At 37.1% G+C, this 15,864-nt stretch overlaps 2 protein-coding genes across 2 annotated transcripts; both read right to left on the reverse strand.

Moving 5' to 3' along the window:
• Nucleotides 1–807: 807 nt before the first annotated feature.
• On the reverse strand, nucleotides 808–8,705 carry LOC105051573 (monooxygenase 1). The gene is made up of 6 exons (XM_010932082.4): nucleotides 5,254–8,705; nucleotides 3,647–3,793; nucleotides 3,424–3,474; nucleotides 3,098–3,266; nucleotides 2,051–2,279; nucleotides 808–1,637 (listed from the first exon to the last, which is right to left on the reverse strand). The coding sequence occupies exons 1-6, from the start codon at nucleotides 5,334–5,336 to the stop codon at nucleotides 1,108–1,110; spliced, it is 1,209 nt and encodes a 402-aa protein (XP_010930384.2). The 5' UTR covers nucleotides 5,337–8,705; the 3' UTR covers nucleotides 808–1,107.
• Nucleotides 8,706–9,180: 475 nt separating this feature from the next.
• LOC105051572 (chlorophyll a-b binding protein CP26, chloroplastic) lies at nucleotides 9,181–14,351 on the reverse strand. Its single transcript, XM_010932081.4, has 6 exons — nucleotides 13,891–14,351; nucleotides 13,664–13,748; nucleotides 10,874–10,924; nucleotides 10,408–10,528; nucleotides 10,005–10,139; nucleotides 9,181–9,602 (listed from the first exon to the last, which is right to left on the reverse strand). The coding sequence occupies exons 1-6, from the start codon at nucleotides 14,114–14,116 to the stop codon at nucleotides 9,342–9,344; spliced, it is 879 nt and encodes a 292-aa protein (XP_010930383.1). The 5' UTR covers nucleotides 14,117–14,351; the 3' UTR covers nucleotides 9,181–9,341.
• Between the last annotated feature and the right edge of the window lie 1,513 nt (nucleotides 14,352–15,864).

A 15,864-nucleotide genomic window follows, 5' to 3' on the forward strand; every position in this document is an offset into this window, starting at 1 on the left:
GACATAACAGACATCGTTGTAATTTTTGAAGAGGTCAAATTAAACAGTCACATAGCATCCATTGGTTTCAAAGTCTAATGATCAAAGTCCAAAGCTGAGAAGAAAGTATGAAAAGACAATCTTCGTCTGAACTTTAATCCTCGATATGGAATTATAAGGTAGCATTGTCAATGGATGCCCAACTACTCTATCAACATAAGCAAGACAACATCTGGATACAGAATGCAGTGGCCTGAAGCCTTGATGTCAGCTAAGACACAGGGTGGCATGCACAAAAGATTAGCCCAATTGGAAAGCCTGTTGATCGCTTAATCCAAATCTCTGTAAAGCATTGATCACAATCTTTCAGTTTCATATGGAAGTTAATTCTCCCAACATGAATGTAGTTGGAAACAACAAACTCCAATTTATTCACCGAATAATTTATCTTATATAACATAAACCATTCAATTGGAACATGGAAAACATCTGCAAAACAAAAGCAAAAGCAGAGGATTGAGGGCTAGACTGTGTCAAGTTGAGAAACAGAAGTGTAATGGTGATGACGAAGTCACTCGTCTCCAAACAGAAACTAAAAAGTTGGGAAACAAAAGCCTTGCTAAAAAATACAGGAGCATAGAAGAAACAAATGAAAAATGAAAAACTAGAGGAAACCAGCATGAAATTAGTTACCTATAGTTTCTTGGGATACTTTTTTAGGAAATACAATTTTAGTGTTGTATATTGTATACAATGTGATACGTCATGAATCTTGAAACAACTGACAAAAATTTAAGTACGAAAATCTCCAAATCAATTCAAATTGGATTGAGGGACAAACAATAATTTTATTGTGTCATAAGAACTTTCATTCACAGCTAAAAAAATGTTTGCCAGCATGCCGATTACAAGTGCAAGGCCATCAGCAAAACATGTCACTTCACTGCATCCATGGACCAACAGTTTCTGCCTTCAATCTGCTGAAATGAATCATAAATCTTAACACACAGATATTATGATTTCATAAATAAAGTGATTTGCAGTCCAACAACATATTGGCTACTATTTCTTTAAAAAAAAAACACATTGGCCATTATTTGCAGCGAACAGACATTGATCCTTGACTCCTTAGAGATGGCCACAATCAAACTGAGTATGGCTAAGCGCAGGCCCACCGAAGAAAAGTATTAGGAGAACAAGACTTACGAGCCTTTTCACCTTGGATGGGGAAGACATCAACAGTCCCACAAGCACAGATTGCATTGCCAACCTCAGCACCCTCAGCTTCCGTTCCTTCACATAATTCTTCAGTGCTGTCTCAATTCTCTTTCTCAGCTCCTCATCACTGGCATTGGCTTCAAAGTACCCCATCGGCATCATCTCTGCTAAGCTTCTTGCAAGCACCACTGCATCCTCCAAAGCGGCACCGCCACCTTGGCCAAGAAATGGGCCCATAACATGCATGGCATCCCCGGCAACTGTGATTGTGCCTCGACAGAAGTTTCCAAGCACCAAGTGCCATGGAGTTTGGTATCGAATACGTGTGAAGGTCAGCGAAGCAGGATCACTGTTCTTCACCATCTCGATCATCTCAGCTGGATAGTCCTTGATCTGCCTTATAGCCAACTCAATGATGAACTTTGGATCTTTTGGACCTTCTGTACGTGGCAAAGCCATTCAAGAGGTTGGTGCATTTCACATCGTCAATATCATCTTGTTAGGCCCCAAACAGTAGATAATATAGTGTGATGAACTTGCACATAGGACATAGCCTCATAGACCATTCTACGATACAAAAACTCATGAGATACAACAGTGGTTTCCAATCGATTGGATTCATGGCAGGCTTTGGTTGATCTATGTTTTTGTTCTAAAACAAGAAATGACTAATTTTGTATCGGTTGTTAAATCAGCATTTTCCTTTTAAAATCTCCCTACCAGCAGCTAAATCAGATGGCAATCTACAGTCACACATCCAAATAAAGCCTCCATCTATTCAAACAGTAAGATCATAAAATTACAACTGAACTAGAAACATAACCAGATACCAATAGACTAACAATATACTCACCTTTGTCAGGATATGGCCAATCTACAAACCAATGAACTAGATTGTTGTCGATTGGAATCCTTCCGAAAATCATGCAACCTTCCAAATGCCGAAGAAAATAGTTGCCAATGTTGTGGCCATTTGGATAATTCGTCAGACCTCGTATAACACAATTTGTGAGTGATTTTGGAGGCTTCAGCCCTAATGACTTAGATATAATCGAATTTGATCCATCACAGCCAATTAAAACCTGTAGCAAACCACTTGAAATGTTGGCAGGAGAACTTTGAGTTGCTTCCACAAGACCATTAATTTACTCTTGAACATGAAGTGCAAGGGATGAAAAATAAAATTCTACAACTTTCATTAAACGATCCAGAACCTTATCCAAAAAGACGAGCTAGAAGGGGTTATAAGTACCCAAGATTTTCCCACAACGGTAGACCCCTAGATCTCCCCAACACACAACCATTAGCAGTCGGCCTGTGGTCAGTTCCAAGGAGGTCCATGCTGCAATGTCCAGAAGAAGAAGGAAGATCCAATTTTTCCATGTCAATTATTGATCTTCATCCTAATTAAGTGGATAAAGAGCCTCGAGTACTAGATGAAAATAATTGTAGACATGCAGTACATGTAAGTTATTCCATATGCTACATGTGCCCCAGAGTCATCCAAGTTATTCCATGCAGTAATAAGGGTTCAATAATTAGAGACAATGCTATCTTCCGTATGAAGATACTAGACAATGCTATTTTCTAGATAAAGACAGGTGAACATGCATGATCCACAGATGCACTTTTCCATATCAACTATCGATGTTAATCGTAATTCATACGCCAGCAGCAGAAAGCAATAACACAAGGAATAAACAAAATAAATGGATTATGCCTGCCAATGCACTCCATACATCATATTTTTTCCCATGTCAGTTATTATAGTCTCTTGAATTGGTAAACTTGAACCATCATTAGCAAGACATGCTAAACAGTGACCAAAATACCCTCTCCTAGCAGATCAACACATGTAGTTTTATAAACAAAAGAAATAAACTTCCAAAAACTTCAGTACCTTGGCTTTGATGATAATTCCATCATGAGTATAGAGAATAGGAAATGAAGTCAAGGGATCTGTTCCAACCGCTACAATTTGGCACCCAAAACGAACTGAGTTGACAGGCAAATTGTTATATAATGTTTCAATAAGATCATTTCTTTTTAGGCACCTAAGCTCCTCTTTCCTGGGAAAGGAAAGGAAAAAAAAATGGAAATTGATGGATAAGCTGTGTCATACAAATGATAGCTAGGCAATCGCATCATCCTATATTTGTGTATCTTATACAGAAATCATTTTAGTGATATCCTAGAAGACTTTTGATTAGATTCGGATGAATGTACCTGCAAGAATTAAGTCGTGTTGCATTTTTGTTGCGCCATACATCTTGGTTCCTGGATATAATGTACATTAGAAAGAAGCACACATGCAAAGACACACATAGTCTGGTTCTTGGTGATAATAATAAAAGTGATATATGATGATCCTCTTCCCATAAATTAAAGAAAATCTAAGCCAAAGAATTGAGGCAACAAAAAAAATTATAGGAAGGCAACAAAGGCATACTCTGGTACCAAGACAGCTTTTGTCCTGAGCTCTGCACCAACGCCAAGTTGGTCAAGTGCACGCCAAGCATTAATGAAGACACCAATTGCTGCCCCTGTAGCTCGGATTGTGTTATATTTTTCCAAAACAAGACTTCTTATTCCTTTCCTGTGCATGTGTTGGAGTCCAATTAAATATAATGAAGCTGTAAACCAAGATATAGCCAAATGCTTACACCCTCCTAAATACAGAAGGAGGTTCTATGTTGGAATTTGAGTGTTGTAACCTATGTAATACTAACAAGTACCAGAATGAAGTTAAAACTTATTTCATAATTCAAACCACTGAGAGAAACTTTTTTTTTCTCAAGAAAAAAAAGAGAAACTTTATTTTAACATTTCAAACATGGCAATCCCATAATTTAATTTTCTTGATGTATTTAGTTATTCCACTGTCAAATTTCAGTCACAATGGAACCAACTCCTACTTTAATTCATTCAGCTTTATATTATATCTTTCATATGATGTGCATTGGTTGTCTCTAAGGATTGCCTAGACCAAGCAAACAAATTTGAGTTTTTGAGCATAAACAGAGCTAAATGGAAAAGAAAAGTTGTAAACTTGTCAAATTGATCAACACAGTGGTATTATGCACAAGCCTTTTAACATGTAAGAATACATATGGTGCTAACTCATTGTATAATTAATTGGGACTAGATCCATAAAATTGTCAGGCTTCTCTTCTCATAAAAACACAGCTAGAAATTTGATAAAGAGATTCCCTTTCTTGACTGCTTTTATCCTTTGTCGCCATCCCTCTCCACAAAAAAAAAATATTTGAAAAGGATAAAGCGATGAAGAGAGAAAGTGGCCATTTTAGTTTTGGAGTGCCATTATCTGGCAAGTGTTTCCTTGTGGATAGGGAAGAAGCAGGCTGAGGTTAAAAATCTCTCAAAAAGAAAGGAAATGACGCAGGAGTTTTGGTCTCATAGTATAGCTAAACAATGTGGACAAATATATCATCAATAATCTAGATGAATCAAAATTTCCAACTGACCTTTCGTACATATGAACATTTATTTTATAATAAATAACTAAACTTCAGTAGGACCTTCCAAATTCCAACAGTAGTTAACTTCATTAATACAGAATATGGCTTATGGGCCGGTGTTATACAAGGTGTACTCAGGTAACACAAGCATTTAGAATGTAAAAGGCAAGTATGAGGGTATTTAAGGTGAGAGACATTCTCCGAATTCCATTATCACATAAGTGGAGCTCATAGACAAATCACAATCCATTAAAAAATAAATAATAATTTTCCTGCATAAATTAATGAACTCAAAACAAGCATTTTGTTCTTCTAATCTTAGTTAAATACTTTGGTCATGGTTAGCACAAGAGAGGAGAAAGGATGACTGGAAAAGAATTTTTCTTTCTTTTTTAAGAAAAAAAGTAAGCAACAGTAATTGACATAAAGATATGAATCCTGTTTACAGAAAGCAAGACACATGAATAAAACTTGCCAGCGTTGACATAAAACCAAAGGAAAAACAGATTGAGGAAGAATAAATGATGAAATAAAAGTTGGGGGAAACAAAAAAAAAAAAAAAAATAGAGGATAGGACCTGTGGAGAGCCAGAGCAGTGGCCAGCCCACATATCCCTCCACCCACTATCACAATATCATGGTGCTCCTCCACTGATCCCATATTCACTTCCACCTTGCCCACCTTCTCTTCCCCTTCCCAAAGATATATAGCCGTTGTTGGGCCGGCCGTCTCTGTTCTTCTCTGTGATTTTGAGCTGGTCAGCAAGATTGAGTGATCACGAGCCGTGTCAACGGTGTATACCAGTTGTGGGTCCCGCTCCCACTGCGATTGCGTGCGGGCTATAGAAGGCCAGTATACGTACAATGGGCTAGGTACCTATAATGATATTTATGCGTATTTTCCATGTACACTCACATCAGATTCAAATGAATGTATGCTAATTACTTCTCTCCTTAACTAGGAAAATATCAATTATTAAAATATATATTTTAAAAATGTGAACTATGTATAGAGTGTCTCATACACGAGCAAGTGATGATATTTTCATGCAAACAACAATCTAGATCATAAAAAAAGACTGAAAAATCTTGCAGTATGATAATAAAGATTTATTGAGCAATGTTAGATAACATAAAATTCTCATGAATGTCCTCAAAGAACCCATTCAAAATACCTTAAAAATCATTACTCCTAGGAGAGGATCACCCACCAATGTCGGGTTTTTCGCTGTAAATCTTGAATTTTTTTGGGGGATAATTATTACTAGTTGACATTGAAAATTTTATTCTTATTTTTTGATTTTAACAGAAGCAAGTCTGTATAAAGCACTGATGTAAATATATATAGAATTAAATGTATAAAAGTTGGATGTAAAATGACACTCAACTTAAGTAATGGGTGTTATTTCTTTTTTATTATCTATCAATTTAAAAAATCGGACCCTAATTCTTTTTTTGTACATGTGAGAAATGTATGGTATTATTTTTTGCTGATTATTATCAACAAAACAATGTATTGCCTTGCAAAGTCACATAAAATACATAGATTCAAGCGCATGTATTGATCTAAAAAGCTTTGGCAGCTGACTTTCTATTTGAATTTAAATTTTGAAAAATATTTTATCAGACCTTTCAGGCTATTATAGAATGCTAGTCCGATAAGATAGGCTACCATTGAGTATACTAATATGGCATGAGGAGAAATACTTTGTGCACCACAAGTGGTGCAACTCCGCGCGCATGACCGGCGGTGATTATTGACTCCCGTACGGAATCAGTAAAAAAAAAAAAAAATTTTCGTGCTACGTTCGGCCGCATGAGTGAACCAGTCACTACGGATAATGCGCGCGAGCTACACCGCCTCAGTGCACAAAGTATTTCTCATGGTATGAGATGACTGCTATAGAGCATACTTATTCAACCCCATCAGTGATGGAGTTACGGTCATGTTGTATAATTACAAATACAACAATCAATAAAAAGTTCAATGGGAACCTCTTCCCCAAAGTATTCTCATAAAACAATTACAGTTGTTTACTTGTTTCTAATTAGCAGAGGTCATGATGAGATGCTATCTCCATAAAATATTTAGCATCTTTTTAGGCCTCCCATGAGAGATATCATCTAATGTCCTTCCCACCCTCAGCCAGGGGAGTAGCCAGCTGAGGTGGACCCAAAGCCTTGTACCTTGGATCCCACTTGTCCAGCTAATTAGAGATTGACAACTAAGCTACAAAGGCTACGATTCAATCTAATGGCACTGCGCATGGAAACATCTAACAAAGATTTGATGTTTTACTTGTAACATCAAGACATCATTCACCGGATCACTACCATTTTCGCCTACTTTAGTAAATATCTTATTTGATGAATGCTTGCTACCACCCTTCTTTGTCAATTTAAACAGCCTATACCGGTTACCATTATTTCACAAAGATGAAATATGTGATATAGAGAAAGCCAGAAAGCAAAAATATTTCAATCTGAATGAGTCTATAGAAGTTTTTACAGCTGCATGGTTCTCACTAGCAACAATTGATACAAATACCAAGAGGGAAAAGAGGAATTTATGGTGGGAGTGATGACAGGGGAAATGTCACCCATCTAGTTGCCAAAAAATTTGTCACTTTTAAGCATCACTTTAGCATTTATAAGCAATTCCACATGAATTTTGTCAAGAACAGGAAAAGGATAGGCATGGTCCCAGACTGCAGGTTAACAAAGTAAATGAGTTGCTTTATTTACTTTTTTTTTTTAATCATGTATTATGATAAATTAATTCGAAAAGCATGTCAAGGAACCTCCTACTATACTCTTGAACATTTGGCTACCATATCTCTGATTCCAAAGATTAGGTCCATATAGGAGGCTCTTCAAAAATTAGGATCAACAGTCAATCAATCATGACACATTTTATCATTACCTTGGCAAATCTCTTTGCTGCAAAAATTGCCAGTCTGTAGTCATGTATTTTGATCTAGTTCTCAAAAGTTCTGCTTTTATATTTGAACTCAATCCTCATTGTAATTGTCTTCATCAAGTCCTATGTATTCCAACATATTTTCCCTGCTTGTAGTGCAAATAATTCCCCATTTGCCAATAATATGTATCAATTTGCCAAGCAAGTTCCCAGAATAACATTGATGATACTGTGCAATGAGTTCCTTGCAGTTATAGGTTGATCCATCCTGAACGGTTTTGTTTTTTTAATCTTATCTTTTTTCTGTTGATGGGAAATGAAGTATAAACTTTCCCCAGCTTTTCTGATCATCACTGATTTTAAAAAATTTTATAGTCAAATTAAAATGAGAGTGCTTTCTTTGCATAACCATGTTAGGCTGAACACTTGCTCAATATAAAGTCCATCAAGCAAACAACAAAAATCTTGCACCTCAAGATGGCACATCTGACTTTTTTCTAAGCGCAATGCATAACTATATGCTGCATCACAGGCTTTCAGACCATAACAAGCTTTTGTACCCAGTTTGCATTGTAATACATTGCAGATACATGCCACAAGGGCACGGAGTGAGATCTAATGCCCCTGTTTATCACACCATCCCATGCTCAAGACAACCAAGATTAGCACGATTCTGGGAGGGGCATGATGTCCTAAGGGGCTGGCGGCGATATTTGGCTAGTATTCTAGGACACTACTAAACAACTAGATCTAGCCTTTCTCACAGACTCTGATCTAGGAAAGTTTTCATCTTAATAGCAGAACCAGTAGATGTTCAGCTTGATCTTGTAATATGACCTGACATTAAGAGGATGTTTGATTCACAAATGGAATCAAAATGGGAATGAAAATCAGAATGGCTGAGAATCGGAATGGCCAAATCTCTCAAAACGTTTGGTTCATGATCGGAATCGGAATTGAAATCAAAATTAGAATGAAAAATTAAATCCATATAGGAGAGTAGGGATTGAGTTCTATATAGATTGAGCCATTTCCATCCCATCCCGAAATCAGAATCAAAATAGGACTTCTCCCAATCAAACGGTTAGAATGGGAGTTACTCATTCCGATTCCGATTCCAGACCCCCACTCCCTCCAACTAAACACCCTCTAAGATTTATGTGTTAGTAATTCATATTGAATTATATCAACATGTTTAAGCTCAGGATCGTGCTTTTCAATATACCAGAGGTTAACATGGGCAGAACATAAAGGCCTGAATTGTTAAGCAAACAAGATAAAGCAGTCTGCATGCATTTTTCCGTACGGGTGTTTGACAACCAAGGGGCACGTTTGGACAACTAATCACTCCACACATCTCTCCAGTGTAGCTGAAACTTGCTAAGCAGAGATGGAAAGGGAGAAGTAAGAGAAAATAGCCCTGCTGCACTCGCAATTCTAAGTTTCTCAAACCATATGCAGTTCATCAAAAAAGAAAAAAAATTAAGAAAAAAAGGCTTCAATTCATCCTGATGGCCCCTGTGGAAGATAATTTACCTTGTTACTTAGAATAGAACGGACAAATCAAACAGGACTCCTTAAAAGCTTGATCCAAACCACATGAGATATAAATCATGATCACTGGTGCAAAAGTCTCGTAACATCAAGCATGGTTTAGGAAGTAGATTGACATTTTACAATGCCCTGAATAATGTCATAAATTTACATGGCGTGGAATTCAAGAGTGGGAAGGAGGGTAGGAAGAAGTTACAGGGTTGGAGCTCTTTCAGCAGATCCTGAGATCACAGTAAGCAAATTGTTTCCAAATGGGTCACTTAAGTGCTTGGCAAGATTCTCCACAGGGCCTTCTCCAGTCACATAGGCCTGCAGGAAGAAACCAAGCATCGCAAACATGGCCAGTCGCCCGTTCTTGATTTCCTTCACTTTGAGCAGTGCTGCTTGGTCAGGATCATTAGCTAAACCCAAAGGATCAAATGGACCTCCTGGGTGGAGCTTGTCCTCCAAATTCTACAAAACAACAAGTTAAAAAACAAACAAAATGAGTGATTCAATCTCATTGAAGTACTGTGACAACTAACAAAAGAAAATTGAAAGGTCCCAAATCATTAATAGTGTGATTACATGGTGTTATTCAATCTTATTATCAATGGAAATAACAGCCAGAGGAGGAGCTTAATGGTAAAGAGTAAAGACTAAAAAGTGCTTATTTTGTTGTTAGGAGTTGCAGTGATTTTATTAGTAGTATTAACATGAACTATTTATAATTTTTATTAAATGTGATAGATGTTTCCGTAACTCAGCCAAAACTAGCAATATCTGGAATGAGGTAAGATGTTTAGTCATGATGGTAATACATGAGAGCAGTAACAAGTAACAAGAAGGTGCACTGAAAGATGAAATTTCTCTTACCAGTCCATTGGTAATTCGGTAATATTCAGCACCTCCTACAAGCACAACCTCAGCAATGACAGCAACAACAAGATTGATAGGAATGTTCTTTCCAAAGTAATTCAATGTGTTTCCATCAAGGAGAAGAGCACCAGTCTGAGGACCAGATGAATGCCAAACCAGATTTAGTCGAAGATACGAATATTCACAGGACTAATAAGAATTATGCAAAAAAACTACCTGAAGAACATCATGTAAAAGAACATAAAGACCACATAGCCCGTTTAAACAAACACTCTTCGTAGAGATCATGGGAAAGTCTTTTTTTTACTTTTTATAATATACATGGAGGAATACACTGCAAAAATTCACATGCCAGAGATGAAATTGAATTGCTTAATATCACGAGGCATATTTAGTGTACCTTGAACCAAACAGCCTCAGGTCCACAATTAGCACCAAATTTGTTGAAGGCCTCTGGAATAATGAAACCAGCAGCACCAAGCATGGCCCACCTTGCATGAATCAGCTCGTAAGCTTGGTATCTGCATCACAGTATGCAGCTATCAGTGTATATGTAGATAAAGGGTGTATCATCAAGTTTACACACTGTAATATTAGCAATGGCTTAGCCCAATAGAAAGAAAGCAAAAAGGCATATATGCCACGAGAGAACCAAAATGCCTAGATGCCACAAGAGAGGTTTTCTTCTTCCCAAAAAGAATGTCAAAGAATTTTACTAGTTGGTCTCTCTAAGGAGTTATTACTAAGAAAAGAAATAAAGTAGAACATTTTAATATTTTAAATAGGAAAATATCCAAAATATGCCTACAACAATCTGACGGGGTCTAATTACTGGAAATAAAAAATTTGCAAGATTGTTCACGTACTTGCTGAAATCTTCCGGTTTCTTGCTTAGCCCAAAAGGATCATAGCCATAACTGCAAGGAGAAAACAGCACAAAAGACCATTAGCGTATTTCATAACCTCTACTTTCAACGTGGCAAATTCCAGTGAGTAATTCTCAGCATCCAATTAAGCATATCATGAATTAACACATGGTCTTGGATTTCATGACTCTTCGACAAAAGGAAAAAGCACCTTTGGCTCCTGAAGTAGTGCTTTATATATTACACGTTAATAGCCTTTTGCTTTTGATTTTCCAAAGCATTTCCCAAAGTCTAACAGAGGCGCAGGTTTAGTATTCCTTTAATATTCTCTTTTTCATGGTATTCCACATACTATCTTGACTATTGGAATTGTACACATCTCTAGTATTAAATTACTTTTTCAAACAGCATAGTTGCCCAATTAATTTAAATCACAAATATGTAACAAAACAATGCATATTGATCTAACATAGAGAAGCACAGCAACTTTCAATATCTTCAAGATCATTGGTACATGGAATCTTTTTGATTGACAATTTTAGATTATACAGAAAATCACAGCAAAACAAGCTAAAGTCAGTTTTCGGGCAAGACATGAAAGTTGCATTCCATTTGTTAGACATAAGAGAAAAAGTTATGATATCTCAACTTAATTTACTGAATTAGAATTTATTTCATTATAAGATATGTAAATATATATCTCTTCATGATTGTTTACTAAAGGTTTATCATACAACTATATGAGCATTACTTTTTATCCTTAATTTATATTCCTCCATCCTAAGCAATTATTCCTCATTAATATTAGATTATTCTTCACTTGAGTTATTTCTAGAATGCATTTTCATAAAATTATGGATGTAAGATAAACCTGCACCTCAAGTGATTGCAGTACATATAAAAGGAGTCACATTATAAGCATGATAATATCAAATGCACTGGCCTTCAGCCTTCTTTCTTCTTTCTTTCTTTTCTTTTCTCTTTGATTTTTGAAAAATCCATCTAGGGATGCTGATTCCAAAACAGTTTGGCCAAGGCTTGATAGTTATGATTATAAATCTATCTATAATGGATGGAAGATTTATTTTGGCAAAATCTCACCAGTTCATCAATAGAGGAAAATTAGGTATAAGGCATACCTTAACCATTATCAACTGAGGATCCATATAACAAGCATCTTTAGTTTAAGTTGTTAACATATAAGGTTTATGCAAAAGACAACCTAGCGAAATGTTAACATACTTTCACACTTAACATGGATACTTGACTGCGAAGTATAGACAATGTTATTTGTATTATGTCAGCTTGCCATATATATTTTTTTTGACTTAACTATCCATGAACCTCATATTGATATATATTTAGATTTGGAAGAATTAGTTAAGATAATGATGTCTTTTGATAACGGTTGGAGACAATGAGGGACCCTCTATGTAACACTCTTAATCCTTCAAATCCCAACCAAAGAAGTATTTAATGTTAGGTCACCTACCCAAATACTAAGAATTTTCACTTATATGATGGGATTATTTTCCACTACCCCTCTATCTCTCTTAAAAAAATATATTCATCACCTACAACCCTGGTCAATCTCTATCTTTATCTACTATGATTTTTTTAACCATATAGATTCTATGCAGTCAAAATAACTTTATAATTTATATAATAATATATAAATCAAATGCCATGTATGGAAGCTACCATCCCAATGCCTCTTTCCTAGTCTTCCACTCTTCCCATATGTATATATGAAACATTAGGGGAAGAGAATTGGGATTGGAGGGAGGGGGGTTTGCATCAGGATTTTTGGGGGAGTTGGTGAGGCATGCAGGTGAGGGGAAGCAAGCAAAGGTGGAGAGAGCCCTCCCTCCAATCCCAATTCTCTTCTCCTAATCTTTCTATTAGAGATTCATATGTACATATGGGAAGAGTGGAAGACAAGGAAAGAGGCATTGGGATGGTAGCTTCCATATATGGCATTTGATTTATATATTATTATATAAATTATGAAGTTATTTTGACTGCATAGAATCTATATGGTTAAAAAAATCATAGCAGATAAAGATAGAGATTGACTGGGGTTGTAGGTGATGAATATATTCTTTTAAGAGAGATAGAGGGGTAGTGGAAAAAATCCCATCATAGTGACAATTCTTGGTATTTGGATAGGTGACCTAACATTAAATACTTCTTTGGGATTTGAAGGATTAAGAGTGTTACATAGAGGGTTCCTGTCTCCAACTGTTATCAAAAGACATCATTATCTTAACTAATTTTTCCAAATCTAAATACATATCAATATGAGGTTCATGGATAGTTAAGTCAAAAAAAAAATATAGCAAGCTGGCATAGTACAAATAACATTGTCTATACTTCACGGTCAAGTATCCATGTTAAATGTGAAAGTATGTTAACATTTCGCTAGGTTGTCTTTTGCATAAACCTTATATGTTGCATATGAGAAATCCTTAAAATAGTTTAAGTTGTTTTTCAACAAGAAAACAATGCTTCAAATTTTGCTTGACTATGAATATTTAGAAATGCTAGCAGATGAAACTTAGCGATCGAAATCAAGCATCTTTCAGAACACCAACAGAGCAAACTATCAACTAAAATATGAATCTTTAAACCACTAACAGGGCTTTGATAGTGTTCAACTGATTGATAAACCCAACAGTTCTTAATTGAAATGTGATGAATTAAGTTGTAAGTGAAAAAAATTAGGCCACCAAGTCACTGTACAAGCATGCAACCATTACATATGTAAAGCAGAGGCTAGCAATGACTTACTCTCCTGGTACTTCTCCGGTGAGGTACTCCGGGACCTCCGAGCGATCCAACAGGCCTTCCGGCAAGAAAATTCTTCTGTCAGGACCTGCCAACCATATTACCACATGCACCATAACGAGTATTTTTCCAAGTGTAGTTTCACCAAACAGCTAAAGAAGAGTATGGATTCAGACACCAACGGAACCCAAAACCAAACGTAAGAGAAGGGAAGTTAAAGAGTCACTCACCATACCACTTGGCAAGCTCGTCGCTGGCCGGAGAGACAGCGGCAGGCTTCGTCTTCGGAGGGGGGGCAGCAGCCTTCTTCCCGGAGAAGAGCGCAACAATCTTAGAAGATCCAGCGTTCGATGGTGCCGGAACTGCGCGAGCTGCAGCCTTGGAGTTCAGTGGGGCGCCGAGCATCTCAGACACTCCCAAGAAGGCTGGAGCGGTTGCCGCTGCGATGGATGCCATGGCCTCTTGGCCCAAGATATCTGGCCAGCAAGAACTCAACCAGGAGAACTAATGGCTGTTGAGAAGAATGCAATGTGCGTCGAGAGAATGAGACGGTGGCGAGAGGGACTAAATGGTTGGAATGGTGGATGTGGTAGGGCCACGTGGAAGTTGGACTCCATGGCTACGATTGGTTGGGATTCCAGGGGCGCAATCTATTGTGAGGATTTGATTGGGTTCGCCGTGATGACGTGGTAGATGATGGTGCTGACGTGGAACAATTTTGGCCTCAGGTCTTCCTCCTGTCGGATAGAGTGGAAAGTGATGAGCAAATAGGGAGATAACAGGGAGACGGGCCAGAAAGCATAGTTGAATAACCGCATCGTTGATGTCCTCTATCCAACTCCTAACATGTCATCTGCCCATAGACTAGATAGTATTTCTAGTAGTTTTTGGCTTGTTATCTTTAGTGTCACTGCTACCGCACCCTCTTGCAGTGCTGAATTTTTTCCATTCACCTGCAGACAATACTAATTCTTGTTTTGGTTCATGTTGAATCTTCTGATTTTTAGATAGATAGTTTATGAGTGAGACAGAATACCTCCATTGCAAACCATAAAACCAATTGAAATCAAATAGTTATTTGCTAACTGTTCACCACAACATCAAGAACTCTAGCTTCAGTCAAAAGAGAGAAAAAGAAAACCACCAACGAGTCTTGCTCGTCTGCTGCTAGTCCATGGAAATATTCTATGATGGTCGCCCACATACACATGGTTGTAATCAGAATGAGACCACATGATGAAGTATCAGCAACCCTTTGCAAGATCATATGATAAACTAGCAACACTTAAAAAATTCTAATGGAAACTATATACTTGCTCATTTGGTTAGCTTCCAAGCCATTGGTGTAATAATGTAAAGCAGAATGTTCACTCAAATTTCCTTGCAAATAGCGCCGCAAAATCACCATCTTCCCCTATCTAGTTAGCAAGAAGTAATCCATCTGCTACAACCACAATGGCGCACTTGCATGCAGCACCAAAGCTGATCACTCGACTCAGATACCCTCCGTCAAACAATCTACTGCCCTAATAAATAGAATTTTAAATGCTCCTCTAATAAATTTCATGCAAACAGTACAGCCACCCAAAATATGTTCTTGAAACAATTTGCACACCAGTTATAGCAAAGAATAATAACAGAAGCAAGCACAAGCATCCACATTGTTTAAGACAATACCTCAGTAAATAGTGACATTAATGAATATTAAAAATAATATGGAGCACAACTGACATATATTCACAGGCAATGCATAAAGATATTATCTAGGGCACCTCCGAAAGCAAGTACAGCAATCAATATGCTCCCAAGGATCATCATGTTACAATGGTATTATCATCCTGGAGCTGGTGATCTCAAAAGACTGATAATAGAAATATGGGGTAACATTACTAACCATGGGAAATATTGCTCGGTTGGAATTGATGGTAAAATGCAATTCCGATTTAAATCACTTAAATCTAACCCTTCCAGGAATTAGGAGGAGAAATTAAATGGGCGGAAGCAGAATCAAGAGGCAAAGATGGGATAAGAAATTCATCAAAATGATGCATTTCAGGGCTTCCACTTCAAGTACAATAACCATCGAGCAAACTCTGGATGGATGCTTGCACAGGAATCTTGGGCAACAGGGTCACTTATTTTTCAGATTCATCATTACAGACCCTGTCATGGATGACTAAAGAGGCCAATATATTGAACGTAGA

Source organism: Elaeis guineensis, chromosome 9, assembly GCF_000442705.2.
Source record: "Elaeis guineensis isolate ETL-2024a chromosome 9, EG11, whole genome shotgun sequence".
Taxonomy (NCBI): Eukaryota; Viridiplantae; Streptophyta; class Magnoliopsida; order Arecales; family Arecaceae; genus Elaeis; species Elaeis guineensis.